The 23,535-nt window shown below is 43.3% G+C and overlaps 1 protein-coding gene across 1 annotated transcript in view; it reads left to right on the forward strand.

The window, feature by feature from the left end:
- CREB3L2 (cAMP responsive element binding protein 3 like 2) overlaps positions 1-23,535 on the forward strand; it is an 85,922-nt gene that overhangs the window by 38,734 nt on the left and 23,653 nt on the right. Inside the window, exons 2-4 of the mRNA XM_075051860.1 lie at positions 5,366-5,582; positions 20,231-20,397; positions 22,009-22,096. Coding sequence (XP_074907961.1) covers positions 5,366-5,582; positions 20,231-20,397; positions 22,009-22,096 — 472 coding nt within the window. The remainder of the gene's footprint in view (positions 1-5,365; positions 5,583-20,230; positions 20,398-22,008; positions 22,097-23,535) is intronic.

A 23,535-nucleotide genomic window follows, 5' to 3' on the forward strand; every position in this document is an offset into this window, starting at 1 on the left:
CTCCAAGCCCCTATGGGTGGATGCTGCACTTGCAAACCCAGGCAGAGCTGATAGTGAGGTACGTGATACCTTTTACAGCTCTTGCCATGCAGTCAAGTCTAGAGCTCAACCCATGAAGGTTGACCAGCAGGTATGTGCCGTCTTTAACAACTGGCACCTTGCCTGGGTGCCCCAGAGCTTGAAGCCTTCTGATAGCAGCTGTGACTCCTACTGAGACCTCCTCAGCTACCATATAAGCAGCTGCCAGATGTCTGTGAAACGTGTGCTTGGTTCCTTGAAAAGGAGATGGTATCTCCATGTAGCCACACTCCTTGATCTGTTTGATGCTATTAACTAGAAATGCTGCTATCTTTTGTGATGTTTTGGGTTTTTGTCTCCTACGCACCTTTGTTTATGCGAACCACAAAGAGCTGCTGAAGAAATTACTAGCTTTTCTCTCTGTTATCTTAATGCGGGAGGAAATTGAGGGGGAAAAGGGGGGGCAAATTCATGCCTGTGGTGCATGTTTATTTCCCCATGGATGGGGGCTGGTTTGTGGTCTCCCCTTTCTCCCCTCTTTCCTCATCTCCTTCAGGAGCACTGCCTTACACATTACGTGGACTCTGATTCCTTTGACCCCCTTGCCCCCCACCCCCCATTATTGCTACTCAAACCTAACAAGAGATAAGTATCAGGCAGTTTTGTCCCTATGGGTAGATGGTGGGCTTAATTTTTATCCCATGAGTGCCTGTTGGATAGAAGGGGTACTTCCACCTGGGCAGTTCATCTTGTGGAGGGGGACTGATCCCTCCAGGATGGGGAGACCTCAGGGTGAGCCAGGAGGGACCTATTAACTTCCAGGAGGGGAATATCTTGAATTTGTGGGTGGTTCTCACCCCAGCACGTTGCATGTAGGCTGCTTGGAGAGCAGGGCTTGTTTTGCAGAGTGCCAGGGTGCTGCTGCTGCAGCTGCCCTCTGGGGTGGCTCTGCTGGGAAGGGGGGGTTGTGCCGCTACAGGCAGTGTGTGGGACTTGCAGCCGACGCAGTGTGTTTTCCAGGCTCAGCAAAGCTTGTTTAATAATTTAAATATAGTTATGAAGTGTCATGTGGGGCTCTTGACTTTTCTTCGTTCCTTTGTTAGTGAGTTCTTAGAAGGTCAATTTTCTGAACATGACTTTCATTTTTAGTCATGATAATGTCACATCTTTAGACAACTGGGGCTAGTGCTGCTCTCGTCTGGCTTCAAGTCATCTGGTGGAGAAGTCAGCACTGCCATACACCTAGCAAAGCCTGAGTCTCTGTTTTACTTCAGAGATGTTCATTTCATCAGACAAGAAAGAAAAAAAAAAACCCACCTCGTCCCTTAGGCAGAGTTGGAGAAAAGGGCCTTTGTCTGGCAGGAACAGGCAGATGCTGTGAAGAGCTACAGCCTGTGGCCCAGCTGGTCTGCAGCCAGATACTACTTTCGAAGAGCTATCCAAAATCCGCTGCGCACCAGGATAGGAGAGCTCTCCTCTGTTTGCTTACCGTGGGGTGATGTCTGTAGGTGTTTTGTGTTCCCCAAAAGCACCCGGGTTATAGGCGGGAGCAAATGTCCAACCAGATTGGTGGTGAAACTGTGGGGCTGCAACGTACTTTCTCTCTGTAAACAGGAGTGCCGCTGTTTTGTTTGTCTTTTCAAGGTTCTGGGGGAAGGGGAAGCAGAAGATAAGGTTTCATCTGTCCTAAATCCATGACTTTTTACAGAGGTTAAAATCCCAGCTGAACACATCCCTTTGCTATGTAGAGAGAATAGTTTAATAATTCAAGCAGACTCCTTGTACCAACACATGTCTGCAGTTAGTGCTGTGACTGCCAGCGGGATGTGAGGCTAGCAGGAAGCTGGCAACAGAGCTGTCTACAGAGGTATTAAAAACAAAAAAAGAAAAGAAGAAAAAAAAAGGCATATTTTCAATGCAAGTGCTCTTTTCTCTTTTTTTTTTTTTAAAGGTGAACTCTCTGTGTGAAAGATGCCAAGCTGAAAGCCACAGACAAAGAATTTCTTTCTTTTGCAAGCAAATATGTATACAGGTTCTATGGGTAAAATTCTCAGTTTCCTCCCTAAATTGCCCTTTCCTGTTCCTGAGTGCAGGAGTAGTTGCTGCCGTATCAGAATTGAAGGTTATTCTGTGGCTTTCCAGCTCTCGAAGTGGCTGATGACCGCTCTGCAGAAGCAGAGAAGGGAGCACAGAGAGGAGGAGGAGGAGGGTTGGCAATGGGAGAACGTGCTTTGGAAAGACAGAGGGAACAGCTTAGGTGTAGGTGGAAGTTTGAGGAGCTGGGGGCCTAACTGCTCCTAGATGGTTTCTGCTGTGGCTGCTGCTCAGATGCCTTTTCTTTTTTAATTCTCTAGGCAAATGGAGCCACTTTCAATGAGACAATTGTTTTCTTAAGGAAATAAAAAAAAAAATAATCAAAGCAAATTAGCTTTAAGCATTCACTGTATTAGAGATGTGTATAACATATGAAAGATTCCTGTAAATCAAGTGGTGGTGCTTTTTGTAATCACCGAGTGAGAAGAAGTCCAGATCCCTAAAATTCTCTGTTTCCAGAGTTAGGTAGCTGTGCAGTCTGACCTGTGGCAATCATTTGAGTCTTCTCTATTGACTGGTATTCAAATTTGTATCACTGACCATTAAAAATAAGATTAAAAATTATAATGAAACTAGAGAATAATTTTAAAAACTGATTGACCATTTATTTGCTATCACACAATTCTGTTGTAAATGCAAATTCTTTTCTTCCTCACAGCTTGCTGCTTTGCAGCTGCATGTGAAAGGAGAAAGCACAAATGTTGATGAACATGTTGAACATCCTTTTCCACGCCAAGGTCCTCTTTCTCTCTAGTTTGGGGAAGTTGAATGTTTGTTTCCTTCTTTGCTTTTTCTCAAGTGGTTTTAGGAAAATTCCCCATTCAGAAAGGGGAAAAAAGAAAAAAAAATCTAATGTACCTAATTTTAATCAAATGGAAGAAGTAAAATAACATTTGATATGAATTTCTTCCATATCAAAGCAGTAATAGACAGAAGGCTAATAGAAATCTTTATTTGTGAATTTGCCAAAAATAGCTGAGTAGCTGTGGTCATTTTGTCTTTCAGTTGAGTCTGTTAAATTAGAACATCTAAGTAGTGTCAGACTAAGTCAACACTTAGGTATGATATTTTCAAGGATGACATCCTCAGATTGGATGATGCTGGTGATGAAGTAGCTGTGTGTAGAAACCAGGGTACAAATATTGTAGCAGCCCTATTTCAGCACCTGCTAGTCATCAGTCAGAATAATGCATGCAAGAATTAGAAAGAGGGAAATGTTCTAACCAGCTGTAGGAAAATATGCAAACAAATATAATTGACTCTCACCATTAGCCCAAATGAAAAGAAGTATGTAGACTGTGGGGAAAAAATTGACCCTAAGAAAGGCACTGCTTTGTAATAAGTTCATCCTTGACTTCTGTCGTGGTTGGGAAGTGTTTCTGTCCTTGTTTACATTTTAATGGCTGCCTACCTTGTTTTACTCAGTGTCTTTATTGATGCACTAGGGTGTTCAACTAGTCTGGAGCATCCTTTTTTCTTTCTTCTTTGCATAGTGGGGAGTTGCAGTTTATACTTTTATCCTTGCAGATGTTGGGAGGCAGCCCAGGATGTGAAGTGCTACCAAGTCCTTGGGTATCAAAATTAAAATAAACAAGGCTTTCTAAGGTGGTCATGACCCTCTTGCTGAGCCATCTGAGAGTTTGTTTAGTAGTGTTATCATTTAAAGTAAGTAAATATGAGGCTACAAATCTGTTTTGCCATTTGTAAAGGCTTTACTTGAGCTAGCTTGCTATTGCAGCATAGCAACTGTGGTCCTTTTTTTATTGCCTTATGTTTAGTAAATATTTTCTTTTCCTGAGTGTCAGTCAGAATTGACTGAAGCCTTATTAATTTTGAAAGAAGGCACAGTTAGCATTCTTGAGCATCTTGGAAGAGGCGCTCAAACTTCCAGGGGACTGTGAGAGCCGGCTGTGCTCAGTGTTTTCCAGCATCAGACTTCAAGGCCACAGGTGCTGCTGGAGCTGTGAAATGTGCGTGCATGGGGCTGCGAGCACACCGCTTCCCTCATGGGTTTATACAATATTGACTTGTTTGATTCTTAATTTAGCCTACAGGAAGCCAAATCTTGAATTCAGTGTTTGTTTCTGCAGGAGAGAGCAAGACGAAGAGCCAAGATCAATACTGCTTGCAAAAACAGAGCAAATCAAACAGACTTAGACTTTTGTAGGATCATGCCCCAATCGACAAAGACTCCTATATAAGATGGTAGATAATGCCTGATTGTTTGGAAAAGCTCGTTACAATTCCTTGTACAAATATTTTTGTACAAAAATAGAATTCTTTGTGAGAATGAGATGAGCAGGAATGCTTTCTTGCAATGCAGTTTCTTGGTCTGTCAAAGATGTAGTCTTCTGATGTTGGAAACAAAATCAAAAAGAGATGCAGAGTTTTTGGCTACTGATGGGAGCTGCATTGGAGTCTCAAGGAAGTAGATCACAAGATTTGGTTTGTGCTCATTTTGAATAAGAAACAAACATAAAGTTATCCTACTACATACAGTCATAACATGCGCTGTCAGTGTAATGAATTAAGTGTAATAGATAAAGTGGTAATTAGTACTGGCTGTCAGGAGCTTTAGCTCTGGGGCCTAGAAGCTGGATATGGGCTCTAGCCCTAGATGGAATGTGACTTCTAAAATAGATAGATAAATCAACCAGGAAACCCGTTTTATAGCAAATGCGTTAATTGCTTGGCTGGGGATGTGCATGGACCTGTTTTCCTAAGAGTGTGCTGTATGTTCTGTTCAGCTAAAATAGTCATATGTGGTGTCAGAGTCTGTGTCTGAGTGCGTTTCCTTTTTCTTCTCTGCTCCAGTGAACATTAACCCAGTATATTCTATTCCACACACAGAGTGTTCTGGTGATAAATCCTGCAGTATCTTTCACACTGTCTGAATGAAGTATGCTTTCCCATTTTTAGTGGCATGCTGTAGTGAGTACCTTTGGGGGGGGGGGGAGGAGGCTGCTTCAGGACGTGACTACCATGCTTCTGTTTTCCATTTTCATTGCAAGTTAATCACAAGCTCTTCTGTTATAATGTATGCCTCTGAGAGGACTTTTGTTCTAGCTTTAGCTCTTCAGCTTGAAGTAGTGATTGGAGTAGGAGGTCGTTAAGCAGGGCTGGTAGATCCTGCTGCTGACTGGCACAGATGCCCGGTGCAGATACTGGAATTGTTCTGATCAATGCTTTCCTGTTGTTGGCATGACAGAGAGGCAAGGAGATAAAGTTTTCCCCCCCATTTTTATCTCCACAGCACTTCACAGAGTTCCTGGATGAGTTTTCACCCGATGTGCTCGGCCAGCTCTTGAATGATCCCTTCTTGTCTGAGAAGAATGAAATAATGGAGGTGGAACTGTCTCCAGCGTCCCCAGCGCCCCTCATCCAGGCAGAACACAGTTACTCCCTCTGTGGGGACTCTCGACCCCAGTCTCCCTTAACCCACATCTCGACCGATGACAACTTTAATGAAGGTACTATGCACTGAGCCCTTGTTCATTTGTCGTGATGATGCAGTAATGAAATGTTCCTGGTGGCATGATGATGCACTAGGGCTACACGTGAATGCTCTTTGCCAATTGATTTAACTACAATGAAATCACAGAAGAGATTTGTTTAACTCTGCAGGCACTGTGAATAAAGAAACTTGTCTATAGACAGGGAAATTGCACTCAGCAGAAGTTACTAGGTTTGCGCTGTAAACATTTTGAATTAGAAATAAAGTGCCCATCAAAAAGAAATGGGAGAAGGGCCAGAAATACACATGTGCCTGAATCTGTGGTTGTTGAAGATAAGTGGAGACTGATAAACCAAATGAGTCAAATGAGGACCACCATGAAGTCTGGGTACTGTAGAACGTGACATGTAAGGAAAGGGTGAGGTGGGTTTTGTTTGGTCTTCTGGAGAAAAGGCAAAGGGGAGATCTTCTTGCTGTCTATGGCTATCTGATGAAAAGGTGCAGAGAAACACGAAGCTCGATTCCTCTGAGATACATAGTGATAGTACAAGAGGTAATGGTTTCAAGTTGCAAGAAAGGAAATTCCAGTCAGTTGTTAGGAAAATCATTTTCACCATGAGAGTGGGTCAGACATTTGAACAGGTGTCCAGAGAGGCTGTGAAGTCTTCATCTGTGGAGATATTCAAAGCTGAGCTAGGCAAGGCCCTGAGCAACCTGATCCAAATTGGCCATACACTGAATGAGGAGTTGGGCAAGATGGTCTCCAGAGGTCCCTTCAAAGCTACATAACTTCACGCTTATTAAAAACAAACCAACCAAACTTTTAAACTACACTTATTTTTCAGTAGGGAGTATCTGGAGCTTTCTGGTATCCCAAAATGAAAATCAGGTCATCGTATTTATGTTTCTAAATACACGCACAGGAATGTAACTTCAGGTGCTGCCCCAGTCTTGCTGAACCTGTCTTGCTGAAGTCCTAGGGTTTTTTTTCCTTTTTAGAAAATAAAAAAAAAGGCAAAGAAAAAAAATAATGCCCATCAAGAAGTTATCGGTGACCTTCTGAAGACATAACTGCAATTTTATAGATTCTGTGGTTGTAGGAAATGGTGAAGCATAGAAAGTAATGAAAACCAACAGCATTTTTTAGCAGTTATCTTTAATTCAGCAGTTATAAACATCTGGAGGGGGGAAAAAAGGGAAATGCAGGAATGGTGGGAGGAAGAGATCCAACCTGCTTGTTCTGGCGTGAAGATGCCTGCTGGGAGGAAGGGGAGTTCAAGGTAAAAGCTGGTGGTTGGTGGAGGAGCAAGGCAAAGAATATCTGGTAGCTATTAGGAATAATCACCATGGCAGACTTTGACTCCTAATAATTGGTTTATGTCTTCAACATTAGCTTTACAGTGAAAAGCAGTAGAATACTAAGCTGCATCACAATAAAAAGGAAAGAGATTAGTGCTTATGTCTAAGCATTAACAAGCTAAGCTGTTTATGAAGATCCACCAGGACATGAGTTTTCAAAGGCTGACAGTTTTGTAGTCCAAAGCACTCTGTTAAAACAAGATGTGGTCTGTTAGAGATTTCACAAGAGGACAACTAATAAAACCTGTGAGAAGGCTTTTCAATGTGGGGCAGGGTTTTTTGAGATGTTCTTGAAACATCATCTACATAAAGCCTTCCCATTTTATATTTCCTAACTGTTTTATGTGCGTATTTTTAAGTTAATACATACAGAAGATATTAATTGTGGCAGGAGAAACAAGCAGAAGAAACTTTGGAAACGAAGCTTCTCTGGAAGTTAAAAGGAAGAAGCTTCAAACTAGGTTAAAAGTGAGGGGAGTTTCCTTTGGGGAAAAATCCTGAAGAAATTCATACTGCTGAGACCACTGGGTAATTAATAGAGCTTTAGTCAAATGATGTTTTAAAAAGCCAAGGAACATTAACAAGTGGGGTTAAAAATAGAAAATGAATGGAAAGCATTTCATCTTCTATTCACTCTGCAGAGTGTTTCATAACAGAGGAGGAGGAGGAGGAGGAGTTGTGCTTGGTGTTTGGGATTTTATTTAATATTAACCCTGGAATCACGCTCATGACCTTTCAATACCTATTGACTTCAGAACAGTGAAGCTCAGAGAAATACTTGAGGAAACTGCAGAATTACAGTTAACATGGCTGGTTGATAGATATTCAAAGGCATCACCCTGATGATTTTTCAAGTCCTTGAGTCCATGAGAGCAGGAGAGGGGGATTTTGTGGGTGGCAGTACTGCAGGGTTTGACACTGGAGATTAAAAGCAACTTTGTTGTTAGACAGTGGAGGTACACAGTGCTCCTGACAACTCTGGTGAATGCCAGTCCCCTTGGTGGAGTAAGGGGACAGATGCTGGGAGCATCAGTGTCCTTTTGGGGAGCAGGAGGTACAGGGTGCGGAGGGGAAGGTCCATGTGCTCCAGCATGATCTCCCACTGCCGAGGAACTGGGAGTGGTTTTGTGGAGTGGCAGGGGCTGAGAAATGAGGTTGGCTGAGGGACTTACGTAAAGAACGTGCAAAAAATTTACATTCTCCAAATAACCACTGCACTGGGCAGATTGGTGAGCTCTTAACAGCTGTTGTGTTTTGATGGTTTTTCCATGGTGAGGCTTCATGATTCTGCAGGACGCTGGAGTTGCAGGACTGGGAGTCGAAGCAGGCTAGTGAGGAGACTCATGTATGACACTTGCATGTGTGTGTGCATGCGTGCAGTGGACACATGTGCTGTGGGCCTGCGTGCCTGCAGTCAGCAGCAGTGCGAGGAGGAAGAGGATGGCACAGAGCGGTTAAGCTCATTCTGAGTGCTGTTTCAGAGCTTCACCCTTAGCTCTAGAGGACTAAGGGCCTGGTGGTGCGCACAGAGCACGTGGCAAACAAGCTTTGTTCTTGCTTTGCCATGAAGTCAGTAATGTGATGTTTCTTCTTTGTAACTCTTGGCAGTTGTCCTGGCAATAAGTGCTGAGGGGTTGCTTTCCAGGGTGTACAAAAATGCCATCCCCTCCTAGGCTGGTGGGCGTTTATGGACAGGCAAAGGCAGGGGAAATGTGAGGGGGGGGGAAACCCAGGATTTTCTAGGGCTAGGCCCCTTAGCCCATGTGGCTAGATAATGCGTGCTGGGAAATGGCGGCTGTTACGGGTCTTACTGTCGCTGTCACACCAGCAGTTTCTCTGTTAGCATGACCTGGAGCTGCAAACTCCTTTCGGCAAAGGCAACTTTTTGGGTGCCACGTGCTGGTGTATACTGAGATGCAAGCTGGCTCCCCGGGTCACTTCTAACTCGGTGCGTGTTAATTGTGTAACGCTAATCAGCTGCTCAGCCCTTGGGTGCCATTTCTGTGCCAGGAGCAGGCAGGTGGCTGCCGCCCTCTGTGCCGGCCCGGCCCGCCGGCGAGCGGTACGCTGCCAGACGGAGGCCGCCTGCCGTGAGGGGGGACAGGGGGTGGCTTGTACCACACGAGTCTGGTGTCCTAAAGGGAAGCGTACTTGTCTGCCTTTAAAAATGGCCTTAAAACCTGAAGTTTGCTATCGTGGTGACGGGGGCAGGAGCGATGCTTGGGGGTGCCCGGCCCATCCTGGGGCAGGGTCCTGCCGCCTGTGTGGGCCCAGGGTGACCCCAGCTGTTGGTCCCAGCCCTGTGGTGCTGGCACCGGTGTGCTGCCATAAGATCAAGGTCCCACCACCGGTTTTCCCCAGTTATTCGCTCTTCTGACTTCACTGTATTGAGGGTATTTCCCCAGCCTTGTACAGAAGAACTTTTCTGAATAAGTCGCAGGTTGTTGCTAGTGTGGGGTCTCTGAACGCGTCAGTCCCTAAATCTCCAGCCTATGAAAGCATTGGCAAGAGTAACTATTTTAAAGCAGATGTGAGCAAGATGTCTGGCATTTAGTTGTTTGTTTTTTTCCCTCCTGAGAATCTATTCTTATATTCAGTTTTGCATAAACTTTAAAGATACTAGAGAGAGATATTTATAGGCCTGACTTGCTTGCTTGCAGCTGGCTGATCGTGTGCTTTTGTTTGCCTGAACTGGTGAATAAGGCACCTGGCCTGGGGAGGGCTCCAGGCTGGAACATGAAAAAGGAGGCTGCATCCCAGGTACCGATGAGCCGCACCAGTTGCACTGCTGTTTCTTTCACAGCAGGTTTCCACTTTCTAGTTGTGAGCCCTGGGTTTTTTGAGACAACTGCAGAGTAGCTGCGAAGAAGCACAGCGGATAGTTGTGAAGTGGAAAGTGCTTCTTGGAAGGAAATGAAGGTGGGAGGGGAGGCTGGGAATAGGGCTGATGGGTAAGAGACCTTTTGCTGTGCATCAGGGCCTTTTGGGGCACAGGTTCACTTCTGACAGTTGTAAACGGTTAGGGAAAAAAAGCTTTATTTTCTATTACAGCTGGTGCATGTCTGTCTTCACTTTTCCAGTCTTTGTAGCCTTTTGGAATGGGAGGCCTGTGGATCAGACAGCCAGGAGCAAGGCAAGAACCAAGTTTCAGCAGGGACTATGGTTAGCCTCCTGTGTGACTTGAGATGCGAGCGTAGGGTCCTTGCCTGCCCTCCGATGCTTCATCTTGTCAGCCATAGGCACAAACTTTAGGACAGTGGCTGCTCCTTGTGAGAGATGTGTGAGATCCATAGGGGAGAACCAAGTACAAGTAATACTGAGGGGCTGGTGTGCAGCAGGAATGTGGAGGCAGAGGCTGCAGCGTCTGTGTGAGGCTCTTCATCCTCTGGATCAGCTCAAGTGATAGAGGTCGGTTTGCAGTGGGCATGTGTTTGCTTTTTGTGTGTGTTTTTTAGCTTGTGAGCCTGGTGGGGCTCAGACAGTGGAGAGCCGACTAGTCATTTGTATGGTTTCTCTCCTCAAAATGTGGCCAGGTGGCTGGGTGCGTTCCTTTCCCCATCCCCTGAGGGCTCTGCTTTTGAGACTAGTCTTGGTCCCCACCTGCCCCTCCTGTTCCTGCTTTCCTGCTCAGGAATGCTTTGAAGTTACTGTTGGATTTGAAGCGGCTTGTCTTGGCTAAAGGTTTGACAGGCTGATTGCAGAAATGGTATGTTTCTATTTTATGCTTAGCTGTGCCAAAACTGGGGCTGGCCCTAGAATATAACCTGTATTGTTACTGGGTTTTTTACTGCTGAGGTTATTTTTTCCTGTAATGTGCTTTTAAAACCCAATTTTTCCTTTTAAGCTTCAACTCTTACTCCCTACATGGTTTGGAAAAGAAAGAAACAAACAAACAAGAAACCCAAAACAAACAAAACCCCGAAAATCATTGTATATGGCTCCTACTTCTCCAGGGCAAGTAGCCTGTCAACGATAAATCCAGCCCTCATCTCAGGCAGTGCTTTGTACAGGAAAATGCTTGCTTATGTATGGAGTCCACAAGCAGTAATCAATGTCACATGCCGTCTCTTAATGTAGAGGCACCTGTGGGCTTGAGGCTCAGGGTGGTCTTCATATATTTTATATGTATACATATATATACAAACATATAATATATGTATATATATGTCATAACATATTTGTTATGTATAGTAGGTTATATTATATATCCTACTTTTATTTTTTTTATATAGGCTCTGTTTATAAAGGGAGTTGCATTGTCCTGCTTCTGTCTGTTTTTCTCTAAATACTGAATCAGTGAAATGTGAACAATGAACATGGAACCTCCTCTGCCCTGACTTTAAAGAAAATGGAACTGGACAAAGAAACTCACTTGTGTTTTGAAAAGATGCTGTCAAAGCCATACTGATAACTTTTGTGAGCACATTCCAATGCAACTTTTTTCTGTGTGGGTTTTTTATTTTTGTGTGTTTATTTAGGAAATGAGGAGGAAGCCATTTGGTCATGATAGCCTGTATGTGGGTGATTTTTATGTGGAAGGGTAGCAGTCAGTCCTTGTCAGCATTTGCAGTTTTAAAGGATGAGAAGACTTTTGAACTTTTACACATCCAAGGTCCAAAATCTCAGTAGGTCACTCTGAATCAAGCCTGTAACTTCTACTTGGGCAGCAGTGTGTCTGAAAAATGTCAGTTTTGATTTAGAGGTGGGCATTTTGGTGCTTACTTATGCTTACTGTTAATAATTGACAACTTTATTTGCAGTCAGACCTCCTTTAGCTTCCAGTTCCACATATGAAATCTCCTTATGGCCTTTGTTCCTGCTGGAGTAAAGAGCCATCTGCTCTCCGAAACCTCTTTCCCCAGGTGTTTGTAGGCTGTGATTAAGTTCCCTCTTGATTTCTGCTTGGATACAGTTTAAATGAACTGCACTTCCTTGGTGTTTCCCTACAGGGGCTCTCTTCTGGACATTGAGCTATTGCAGTTCCTTTCTAAACAAAGGGACATTTGCAGTTCCTTTTCAAAACTGTGTCAAGTGACCACAGGAGCTGATTTCGCAGGAATAGTTTCCCTAATGATGCATCTTAGGGGAATGCTCCTCCTACTTCCAGTCCTGCTGTTTCTGAAACCAGTGATCTCATTCTCTCCGTAGTGTTGCACTGGGAGTTCATGCTCACGTAGTTATGTGCTGTGAGCATCAAGTCCTTTTAATGTGTGTCGAAGCCTGATTGCTGCCATAATAGATATATGCCTTCACAACATCCACATGGGGTGTGGGGAGAAAAATACAGATATGTGAGAGAGAACTATTTTATTTGAACACTGCTTCTGTGGATAATTTTCACATATCTTTAAAAAAAAAAACAAACCAAACACAAAACATAGTCTTTTACAGGACATTTAATAGTATCAAGCTTTAAGGCTGTAAATGCAAGCTACCATCTTAGTCTGTGCCTCACTCCCATATATATAAAGGGCAATGCTATAAAAATAACATTTTTCTACCCGTAAGCAAAATAATTAAAAACATCAGGGACAGTATCCCAACTGATAGCTAAGCTTGTGTAAAGTCTTAGTCTGAAGGGAGGTTAGAGCAGAACCTGTAACCCTAAGACATCTCCTGGCTGGTTGTATGTGACAAGATGATTCTGATTGAAAACTGTCAAATTCTCTGCAGGAAAGAGGGTATTGAACCTAATTGTTTAGGTGTGGGAGAACAATGTGTCCTTGTTTCTATCTTAATAACTTTGATAGTGGTACAAATAATCTGTGGGTTTTAGATGGACTCCATGCCACTCAAAGGGGGGGTGCCGGTGTGACTGGTGATCCTTTGTTAGGAGAAAGGCTACTTCTGCTGTGCTTTGTGATTACTGTGTATCGCTGCTGCTCATCTTTGCCCATTTATTTAATTTTCCCTTCCTGGCACTTTAAAAAGGACCCCAATGTTTGGTAGTCAAACAGTATCTCCTTTGTCGAGGCTGTTTCGAGGGCTTCGGTTTCATTATTTGCGGTGGGAGTGTGTGTGCACGCTGGGAGGGGGAAATGCCATCTGGAAAATCTGTAAGAGAAACTGTTTGTCGATGAATGTGGGCTCTCACCTCATGGAGGAGAAGGGGGGTAGCAGCAGTGGCATTGGAGTTGAGCATTTCAGGCATGATAAACGGGGCTTGTGTCTGCCATGGCGTGTTACGTGAGCCCAGAGCTGGGCACTGGGAACAGTGCAAGCCCAGGGGGAAGACAAGGAAGCAGTTATTCCTCCAGAAAGGTCCAACTTGCCTTTGGGAGGCTGGAAAGGCTCAGACTGCAGAGCTGGGCACGCTGAAGTTCCCTGCGAGCAGCATGTCCAGCAGCACGCCCAGAACCTGTGCATCAGCAGAGGCCCTTTCGGGTTCATGGTGAGGTGTTTCTGCCGAGAGAGAGTGAGCAGCCCTTTCCCCTGCAATCAAGTTGTGAGCCTCTTCCAGGAGTTGTTTTTCCCTTGCAGTTAGCCAGCTCCCAGTTTGCAGCTGTATTTCTGTGGTGTAGAGCTAGTAAGCACCCTTGGATCCTGCTGCTAGCTGTATAGGGGTGGCAACCTCAGAGGTAGGATCCAGGAAAGGACCAAACACTTGTCCAAAATACAGCTTTACAAATGTGGACCCTTGGTGCAAGTTTAAGCACCATCTGAGTCCAAGTGTCTTATTAACACGGGATGAGCCGAGTCTGAGACTGCATGTTGTTGTACATGGCACGGCTGTACAGAAACCGTGCAGGCTGTGCATCCAAGCCTTGTGGTTCATGATGGCAGTACAAGGTCTGTCATGGATCAAAAGGAATTGGTTGAAGCCCTTTTGCTCAAATCCATGACACAGCTAAAGAGGGGTATTATTTAAATACTCTTGGCTGGAGAACAGTTTGACTTATTAGGGATCTTCTTGCATTCCTCTGTCCAGAGATGTTTTTTCTGATACCCATGCAACTCACTTTGCCTGGTAGTCTGTTGTGGTCGTCTTAAGTTTCTCTAACTGTTTTATCTGTTGCTTGGACAATGAACTTTGAGGAGGTGAGAGCTGCCTCTTCATTCTGCTTATACAGATAAGGATATCCCTTGATGCTTCTACAGGTCTTATTTGTAGGCTTTTTTGCAAATGACATGCTGTGCATGCATCTGTTTTCTGTGTGATTACCATCTGTCATGGTGGTAATGGTGGTGTGGGGTTGTTTTTTTCCCCTAGGTCCAGTGGTACACCCCTCATGCATGCTTGTTTACCTAGTGGTGCTGCCTTCCTTTTTACTGCAGGGGAAAAAAAGGTGAAAATCATGTTGTTTCTCTGAATACTTGCATTCTCTGTACTTGGGAGCAGTGAGGAGAGATGCAGAGTGCATCTCTAATTACATTTATTAAAAATACACAGCAACTCACTGATGCAACTTGGTTATCCATGCAAAAAGTGCCTCTGTTAAACTCTGTAATGAGTAGTGCTGAAATGAATGTGGGGAGCAAGGGAGATCTTTTTAGTTATTTTGTAAGCTCTGTTTCCTCTGTGCATCTATCACAGAGGGTGAAATTTAGTCTATATTGGAGAAAATTTACTTTTTCTCAGGAAAGGAGGTGGTATGTTGGACAAGATTGAAGAATTAGTTGGGTAGAATAATGTTGGATAGAAATAATGAAAAAAAGGAAAGCAAAATTTGCTGGGAACTCTGATATTAAAAAAACTGTACAGTTGAAGTAAGCATTTTTTACCTTATTTTCCACTTTTCCTACCCTGCCTTCCCATAATATTATATGGAACAAGGAAAGAAGCAAAATGTTGCCATTCTTCAGAGAAATATGAGTGTCCTAGAAAGCTGCACATGGTGTCATTAAGAGACTATGTTTAATTTTTTTTATATCTCTATATAAATACAGATATATTATATTTTTTTAATAAACACAGCAGTAGCATATATTAATTCTGCTATGTACAAACACAGCCCTTCTTGGTTGTGTGTTTTTCACGTATGCCTAAATCACACATACTGATTATTGCTACAGCTGTGATGCTTAGAGGAGCACTAAAATCCATTTCTGTTGAAAACTATCATCATAATGTATGTGGTGTGCAGGATAGAGAGAAGTTGACTTGGGTGTGTTGTGCACCCAAAACCAAGCACTTGTGCGTAACCCAGTCTTCATAATGGACTTTAAAGATCTTAAGCTTTCATTGTACAAAATGTTCATAGCCTTTTCCCTTTCAGGTGTAGTCATCTGGAAAAAGAAAAGTGAAAAGGGAAAGTCCACTTGTGGTATGTTGAATAGATACTACCAGCATTGCTCATCTTAACTGCAGATGTTGGAACCTGGGGCAGGATTAGGGCCTCTGAAATAAAGACAGAGGACAGAAAGAGTTTGTTTGCTGCTTGGACACCTTGCTGTAGATATGCATGACATGCACTGCTTATACGTACAGTACTGAGGGAATTATGTCCCATTTTGAGCTTCCTCTCTTGCGTTATCACGTACACAGCATCTTACAACACATTGCATGTCGTATCTGGGACCAAGCTGGACTTGTGATGAGTGCAGCTGGGAAAGAAGAGGACATGTTTAAAGTTTTTCCTATCGATGAGAACATTGCTTAGTACACTGATTGAACTTACTTTGGCATTTTGTAAGGCTCCTGCCTTGTTTTTTTAAAAACAGAAAGTGGAAGATGCCTGCTAAACAAGAGTCTGCAGGAAAAGTGGGACAAGCTTGATGACAGAAGTAGCACATAAAAGCTTTCTGAAGAAATGTAATTTTAGTCTTGGACACAGAAAATAAAATCTTAGGTGTATGTGTCACAAACTCTGGGTTGCTGTGATGAATGGGTTTTTTGGATGCTTGATCTGAAACTAACGTCTAACTTGCAGAAGTCGTAGATGCTTACAGCTGCACCTGAAAACACAATGCATACTGTATTTTGATAAAGTATAACAACAGTGCTAAATCATCTGAAAAATCCAATTTTAGTTGTTTCCAGTTCGCCATTTTAAATTACTAGATACTTTTTGGCCGTAATGTCTCCATGGCTCACTTGAATTTTCAGGACCGCTATGGAAATTAATTCAGGTTGGTGAAGCATTTCCCTAGGAGGGAATTAAACAGCTTTGTGGGAACAGAAGCTGAATTGTATTCAGTAAAGGACAGGTGAGGCTGTGCATGAGACAATGAGAATAACAAAACATGGACTAGCTCCTTAATTAGGGGAGTGCTGTGCATTCTGCTTGTTGGGTATGGCACAGGTTCTGTAGAGAAATTGTTTGAACACATTATTAAAACATTCCTATTTTTAGGTGTATATAATGTGCAAAAGTGCACTGAATTAAACCTTCATAGGTATTTCTTAATACCTGCCTGGGTGCTTTGCAACATTAATGTTCAGTTAACATTGTGTGTGGAATTTAACAGTGCTAGTGCATTGCACACAGAAGCGTTAGCTGGGATTTTACTAAGTACTTTGTAGACACCTTAAAAGACATATTTTGCATGCCAAAATGCCTAGCATTCATGGATTTATGAAAGGGTAGGTGAAGGGGAATGCTTCTCATCTAAACAGTCATTGCACAATAGAGCTCTGAAGTTTATAGGAAATTTCAGCTGAGAAAGGGGACTGACAGCCAATATCCCTTGTTCAACTTTGGAATCAGTGCTTTGAAGCCTGAGAAGAGATTTTTAACAGTCAAAGTGACCATCTTGAGGATGTGGATTTTCCTAGCCATTTGGATAGCTAAATCTCTTGTTTAGGCTTTCTTCTCTCTATATATGAATGATTTGCAGCATATTTTGTCTCACCTTAGCAATGCAGTGTTGCCTATTCATATCTGCCTAGAATACCATCACGAAGATAATTTTCTCAGCTTTTTGTTTTGGACTCTGTCTCAATAGTTCAGGTGTACCTCCTGGATCATGTCAAATATAAATATAAACACTCACATTCAATTTCTTGACACCAGTCATCTGCTCTTTCTACAGCATGTCTTGCTTGGTTTGGAGAAGACACCTCCCTTTTCCTCCAGTGGGTCCCTTGAGACAGCCTCCATTGTCCTTTCATTTCGGTATTTCATGTGCTTGTTCTCATTATTCCATGAAACCTCTCTCATGGTTTCCCATACCCCTCTGTCAGAAATAATGTTGTCTTGGTGGGTGTGCCATGCCTCTCAGTATGACCAGTATTCTGTAGCCTTCTCAATTTTTCCTGTTTGCCTAAATTTTTCTGGTTTTGTGCAATGTTCTCAAGGGCTTTGGGAGAAGGGCTGCCACTTTGTTCTGCTAGTACAGTGCTTGGCAGACTAGACTAAGGTGCTAAGGGGCTATTATAAAAATAAATTAGGAATGATTTTCAGATAATGTCAACCCACTGTGCTCAGGAAGAGGAGAAAGGAGAGTTGGGAAATGTCCTTGCAGCTCTCCTGGAGCAAAGGAGAGATCATTGGTGACTTCAGAAGCTGGAATGTGTCAAAAAAAAGTAACTTGTTGCACAGCACTGACCATGATAGTGAATGCGTAACAGGGGCTTGGAAAAAGTAGGGAGAGGAGGGTATCAAGGTGGGATTCGACCAGTGTGTTGTTCCATCTCTTGCTTTCACACGGTTGTTCATCTGGAATGACAGCTGTCACTATGCATCATAAAAGGCAGTGTCAAAAAAGTGTTAGATGCAGTTCTTCAAAGTTATCTCAGTGTTAAATGCAGCGTGTTGCTGTCGCTAAAAACCGTCCGTAACCCTACAAACTGGTTAGACTGGCTTTAAAGCCTAGAATAACTCTGAGCAGTTTGTGCGGATCTAAGTGGTGATGGCGGGGATGTCAGGTTAATCAGCAAAGTCAGGTTCCAGAGGAGTAAAATGACGAGCTGAAGGCCAGCATATCTTGCTGTTTTACAGCAGCTGAATCCTCATGATGAGTATGGGGATTAGAAGTTATAAACATCACAGAGTGCAGCCTTAGAGGACATGCCCTGTTTCGCTGGGCACCCATGGCTAGATTTCTCTTCTACTTGCATGATGATACAAATCTCAGAAAGTTCAGGGCTAATTACTTGCTTCACTGGTAAGTCTCATTTATATGTAGCCTTCCCTCCCAAAGGGAGTTTGAAGTAGATTACAGATGATAGCACTGCCGTGGTATAGCTCGACCCAGAGGTGCAACAGGCAGCAAGCGGAGGCTCTGCACAACACGATGTGGGGGAGTTTTTGGCAGAAGTTATCCAAACAAGCATTTGAAAGTTGCATTTGCCAAGGGATTCTCGATTTCCAGGCAAAGATACCACTTTAAAGCTCTTACCCAAAATGATCCACACACAGCAAGTTAGGGATCCACTGAATATTTCATTGCAGTCAGCAGGGAGGGAGCTGTGCTCTCGTGTTTTTGAGTAGAGACACTCAGAGAGGGTTGAAAGAGAGCAATGTCCTCTCTCCTGAGTTAATATTTAGACAATGCGACCTCTTTTTTCATAAATACTTCTATTTTTGTATTTCTGCATTTCCCAGAAAGCTTTGGGAGTAAGCTCTCCAAAAAACTTAAATATGGTGTTTAGCCCTTGCTGTACAGTTACTTCTCTTGGCAAAGCTGGGCTCACTGTTCTTGAGCTTCTGATTACAGGAATGGTATTTTTCATTTTTAATTCCTTGGTGTATCTTTACTCAAATTACCTCCTTGCTTGCCAGCGGTGGAGGTTAGGTCCCACCACGAAGTAATTACTAGCACTGGAGATGTACATGCTTCTCCCTTCTTCCAGTCACCCAGCTTCTGCCCAGTGCCTGTGTGCTGTATATGTGTGTGGTCTTAATAGCAAGGGCAGACAGCAGCATAGAGGCTGTAAGCCCACTCTTATTTTTGTTACCTGTTTGCAGCTGAACTCTGTTGGCATCTCAACACCTTGATATGCTCAGATGTGTAAGGGTCTTGTGTTCGTTCGCCTTGCAGACTGCAGGTGGCACAGCCACAGCACCGTGGCTGCCTCCCATGGTGTTGATGCAGCATGCAGTTAATTCAAAGCTCTGTTGCTGTTTACTAGCTGTGTGGTGTATGTGCGTGCTTTCTGCTTTAATTCCATATATGCAGTAAATACTCTGTATGAAGACAGGAGAAAGCTTTGAAAGAAAGATCAACACTCTTCTCTTATGTATATTTGGCCTCAGATTTCAGCTGCTTGATTTAATGGACGTGCTTCTCACAACTACTGACGAGTTGTGGCAGAGGACTGTTCTGTATGCTGTTGGGATGCAGTACAGCTGGTGTAGGGTACTCTGCAGCAAGGGAAAAGAACTTCTATGACTGAACTCTAGCAGTAGGGCTGGGAAATTTTTTAAGGCAGAATTGCAACTGCCAAAAATGCATTTGATTTTTTTATTTTATTTTTTATAAGTGGGGTTGTTAATAGCCTTGTGGAATTGTTTTAAAGTTTGAGTCTTCCCAAGTTCTTGATCCTCTATCATACTTTAGACCTGGGAGAATAAGTCCCTTCTCAGCAAGCCAAACAGTGGCTTTTTCATGAATGGAAATGGGGAGCTACCAACTTACTATGCCAATCTTCTCCCAGTTCTTGACAGTGCAAGGCAAACCTTTCAGCTTTGTCCAGTGAAAAGCTGCATGACTTCTCCTGATGAGTGAGCTTGCAGTAAGTGGGGCTAGGGGACAATTCTGCCAACATGTGGTGCATGTTTCATTGCTGCTAGTAAAAATATGCATCCTGTGCTGTGACTTCCAGAGGCTCTGGAGAGGAAATTAGCATGATCACAATGGCAGTGGTGGTCCTGTGAAATCATCAAAGCCTTTATCCTCTTTTATACTTACTAAATGAATCCTTGGGGGGAAAATTCTGAAGTTGAGAGAGTGAAAAATCCTTTGTTCTTAAAAGTATAGTATCGCCACTCTGGCTATTTGATGATTGCAAGCAGTAGAAGGAGCAGAAGTCTGGCGAAATGGTATCTCTACAAGGAGGAATAAAACTGAGTCAGCAGGCTTTAGTGTGGGGGGGACATGGCTCCCTGGCTGCTTTACCCAATGGCTTGTTTAGTCTTGTTCTGTTATGTGTTAGCAGCTTTCGGCAATGTGCAGTGATTAGTGCTCTGTGTCTTTCCTCACTGCTCCTCTCTGTATCCTGGGGCTAGGATTAGGTTACAGCCCTGAAATGGCATGGTTGTCTGCATTGATGGAGAGCTGAATAGTAAGGGCAGAGTTTTGTTGATAGACTGAAATGCCTTCTATGTTTGTTTCCCTTCTCTGGAGGAGGAATGACATTATTTTCATTTGTAGTCTTTTTGTCTCTGACCTAAACATGTGGTGTCCAATTTCCTTCCCTGGCAGGTGACCTGGAAAATGAGGAATGGTGTCTGGCTACAGAGCTTACTCCAGCAGCAATAAAGACTGAGCCAGTGTTGTGCGAGACATCAGGCCTTGCTCCCTCAGTCAGTCTCACTGTCACAGCCACGTCGCTGGAGGGGGAACAACCTGAGCTACAGACGGATGCCCTGGTACTTGCAGAATTTCTGTCCTCTCTGCACAATTAGCTACAGATTCTCCTAAGACTCTGCATACCAGTGTAGCCTCCTTGGTGCCAAAACTTGTCAACTCAGGGTGCACACTGCAGTCTGCTTTAATGGTTTTCGATGTTTGCTGGTGCCCCACTACTGCTTTAAGAGCTTGTGTTTCAAAAAACTTACCTGCATCTTCAGGTCTTAATGGGGATGCACAACTTTCTCTTCTGTGCTGGCCCCAAAGCCTGGGGCTCATGTGTTTTTAGAAATATTTTAAATGGTTTCTAACGAATAAGTCCCACCTGAACTAACACATTTGCCCTATCGAGCCCGTGACAAGTTAAGTATCTTCCATAATAACCTGCTTTAGTGCTGCTGTGCCTTCCCCTAATCAGAACAAGACTCCTTACTTGAAATGACTGGAGAGTTTCCCTGTTTGTCTGCTAAGTCACTTTTGCCAGATCTGTGAAGCTTTGACATTTCGATCTGCTGCTACTTCCAGACCAGCCTGCCTTGTAAGGAGCATTTGTGATGCCTTTCTGACCACAGCTGGAGCAACCAGTGGGCATTCTCAAGGGCTTAGTTTGGCTGTGGTTGGGTTAAGGAGAATGAACTGCAGCAGCTGATTGCTCACCAGGGTCCCCTGTCAGTGGAGGAAGAAGCATGACTGTTCTCAATCCCCAGGGTGCAATGTTGGTCCAGGCTGGGTGGAGCTAGTATATGCTGAAAATAAATGTTTCCACTTGAATGTGGATCAGAAATATGTGCAACAGAAATTATTTTACGAGAAACTGAAAAAATTAAACACAAGTTTCCCATAATTCTCTTCTAGTCTGAATGTGCTGTCCCTGGTATGTAGTCCTGCTGTAGCTTGGGATGCCATGATTTTCAAAGAGTATATTGGGACTAGCTGGTGGATCATTACCATTGAATGGATTAGTTACACAGGTTATTGAGAGAGATTTTGGCTGTAATGAACATGCTGATGTGCCAGACTGACTTCCTCAAGCCTGGGACTGTAGCACACAGGCAGACTCTGAGCAACAGCTTGGCAGCCAGGTTCCCCAGCCCTGTCAACAGGGCAAGACAGATGTCTTCCAAACTTTGGTCAGCTGTGACTGTCTCTTTTCCTGCTCCTCCACACTGTGAAGTTAACTTGGGTTGGATAATCTGGAGCTCAGTGACTGACACCTTGCTCTTGCTCCCATATGACAACAGTCTTGAACAGGCTCTCCCCCACTGCCAGGAGTGTTTCTGTCTCTGCTCAAACAGACTGTGCGGTCCGGCAAATCCTAGCAGCAGATCTGTTGCTAAGAGAAGTAATTTGAGTGGGTTGCATGCTAGCTTTCAGTCTGAAATGTCATCTCTGAGGCATAATCTTTTATTTAGCTAAATATAGTAGTAAGAAAAGCCATAGTGGGAGTAGTCAGGGCAGTATTCTCTGTAGCCTCGTTTAGCAAACAGTGTGAAGCAGTTAAAGCTTTGCCTGTAGCAGAGCAGGAGGAGAGGGAACCTCTCCATTTATGGAGAAGTCATCCTTGTATCCTTCTATTAAGATTTTTAAGAGCTATGCTTTGGGTTTTCATGCTGTTAATTTCTCTTTTCTAGATGAAACCACTGAGCCAGAAAGTTTTTCCAGAGATTAAATTGGAGCCCCACGAAGTGGATCAGTTCCTGAACCTCTCTTCTAAGGAAGGTCTGTTAATTACCAACTCAAAATGCAGGGGGAGATGACCAGAATGCACAATAAATGTACTTTACCCTGATTAAATATTTGGCTTCCTCATTTGCCATGTTAATCTTTAGGCTGAAGCTATTGCCTTCTAGGGACTCGACTCAGGCTGCTGAAGAGCCAGCCTCTCTCTGACCCGTTTATGTGTTTTTTCTTTTTTTCCTTCCTCATCACAAAGAAAATGATCCCTTTTTTAACGTGTAGCATATTAATAATCGTACAGTTGCTGGAGGGAGCTTGAATCCTTAAAGTACAAGATTATTTAGGCTAAAAGAGAAATCAGTTTGAGGGGACTTAACTAAGGCATAGAAAGCATGAAGAGCATAACCAGAAACTTTACTGTTTTAACCTCTGATACAAAAGCAAGGATGTGAGTTTATATGAAATTAGAAGTTAGGTCCGTCTTTTTGTAGCATATTAGTTTTAGTAGAGTTTTTAAGAATGACCAGGATCACTTTGCACTAATCTGTAAATGAGGAAGGAGGAGCAATGATCCCTGCCCTGAAAGTTAAACACATTTTTGTGGCACATAATCTGTTAAACCAAGAAAAGTTTGAAAGAGCCAGATATTTGGGCTGAAATTTGAGCAAGTAACTGCATCTCAGTTAGGAACACTTGATGAATGAATTAGTTAGTGAATTCATTTGTGTAGGTAAGTAGAACTGCTGTAGGGAGAGAAGCAAGTGATGTAGCAGGTGGAAAAAGGGAGGCTATATCTCAACCCAGGGCATAAATTCGATTGCTCAATTTGTGGGATTAAGGGCCTTGCTGTTTTTCAAGCATGTATCTTCTGGCAACTACTAGAGTTAAGATGCTAGACAAAAAGCACTCATGTATAATAGCTTTTTTTTTCTTACTATTTTTCTTCCTTCTTCCCCCACCACCCATCTGATCTTTTCAACTCAAATTTACAAAGTATAACAGAAGTGGAAGGTGGCAAATTCAGCCCTGTATATTCTACTCCCAATTTTCATTGCTATAAATTTACCTCAGGGAAAAAATGACTTAGTTATGGCTGTTTTGGACATCTGCTAAATAGTCCATGTAATATGAGTAGGTGAGACATTGCCCTGTTTCTCTTGTCCAGACCCATTTGGTCATAAGCGCTTTGCTTGCCAATTCTAACACAGGTTCTTCTGGCTGCAAGTGCAGTAGAAGTTACCTTATGGCCCTGGATAGCACAGTGTGAGAGAGGTACCTCTGGTGGTTGGCTGTGCTGCTCCTGCTCCATCAGTACATTAAAGCCTTTGCTGTCATTAGGTTGTCACTTGCTCCCAGTTGTGCCAAACCAGGGCCTTAGGAGGCAGATTATTTCTCTCCTCCTTGTTCATATAACACCTTGGACGTGATCCCTTCTCTTGAAAAATACTGGCGATTTGTTTAATCCACAGCAAAGTTAGGAA

Source organism: Buteo buteo, chromosome 19 (genome assembly GCF_964188355.1).
Source record: "Buteo buteo chromosome 19, bButBut1.hap1.1, whole genome shotgun sequence".
NCBI lineage: Eukaryota > Metazoa > Chordata > Aves > Accipitriformes > Accipitridae > Buteo > Buteo buteo.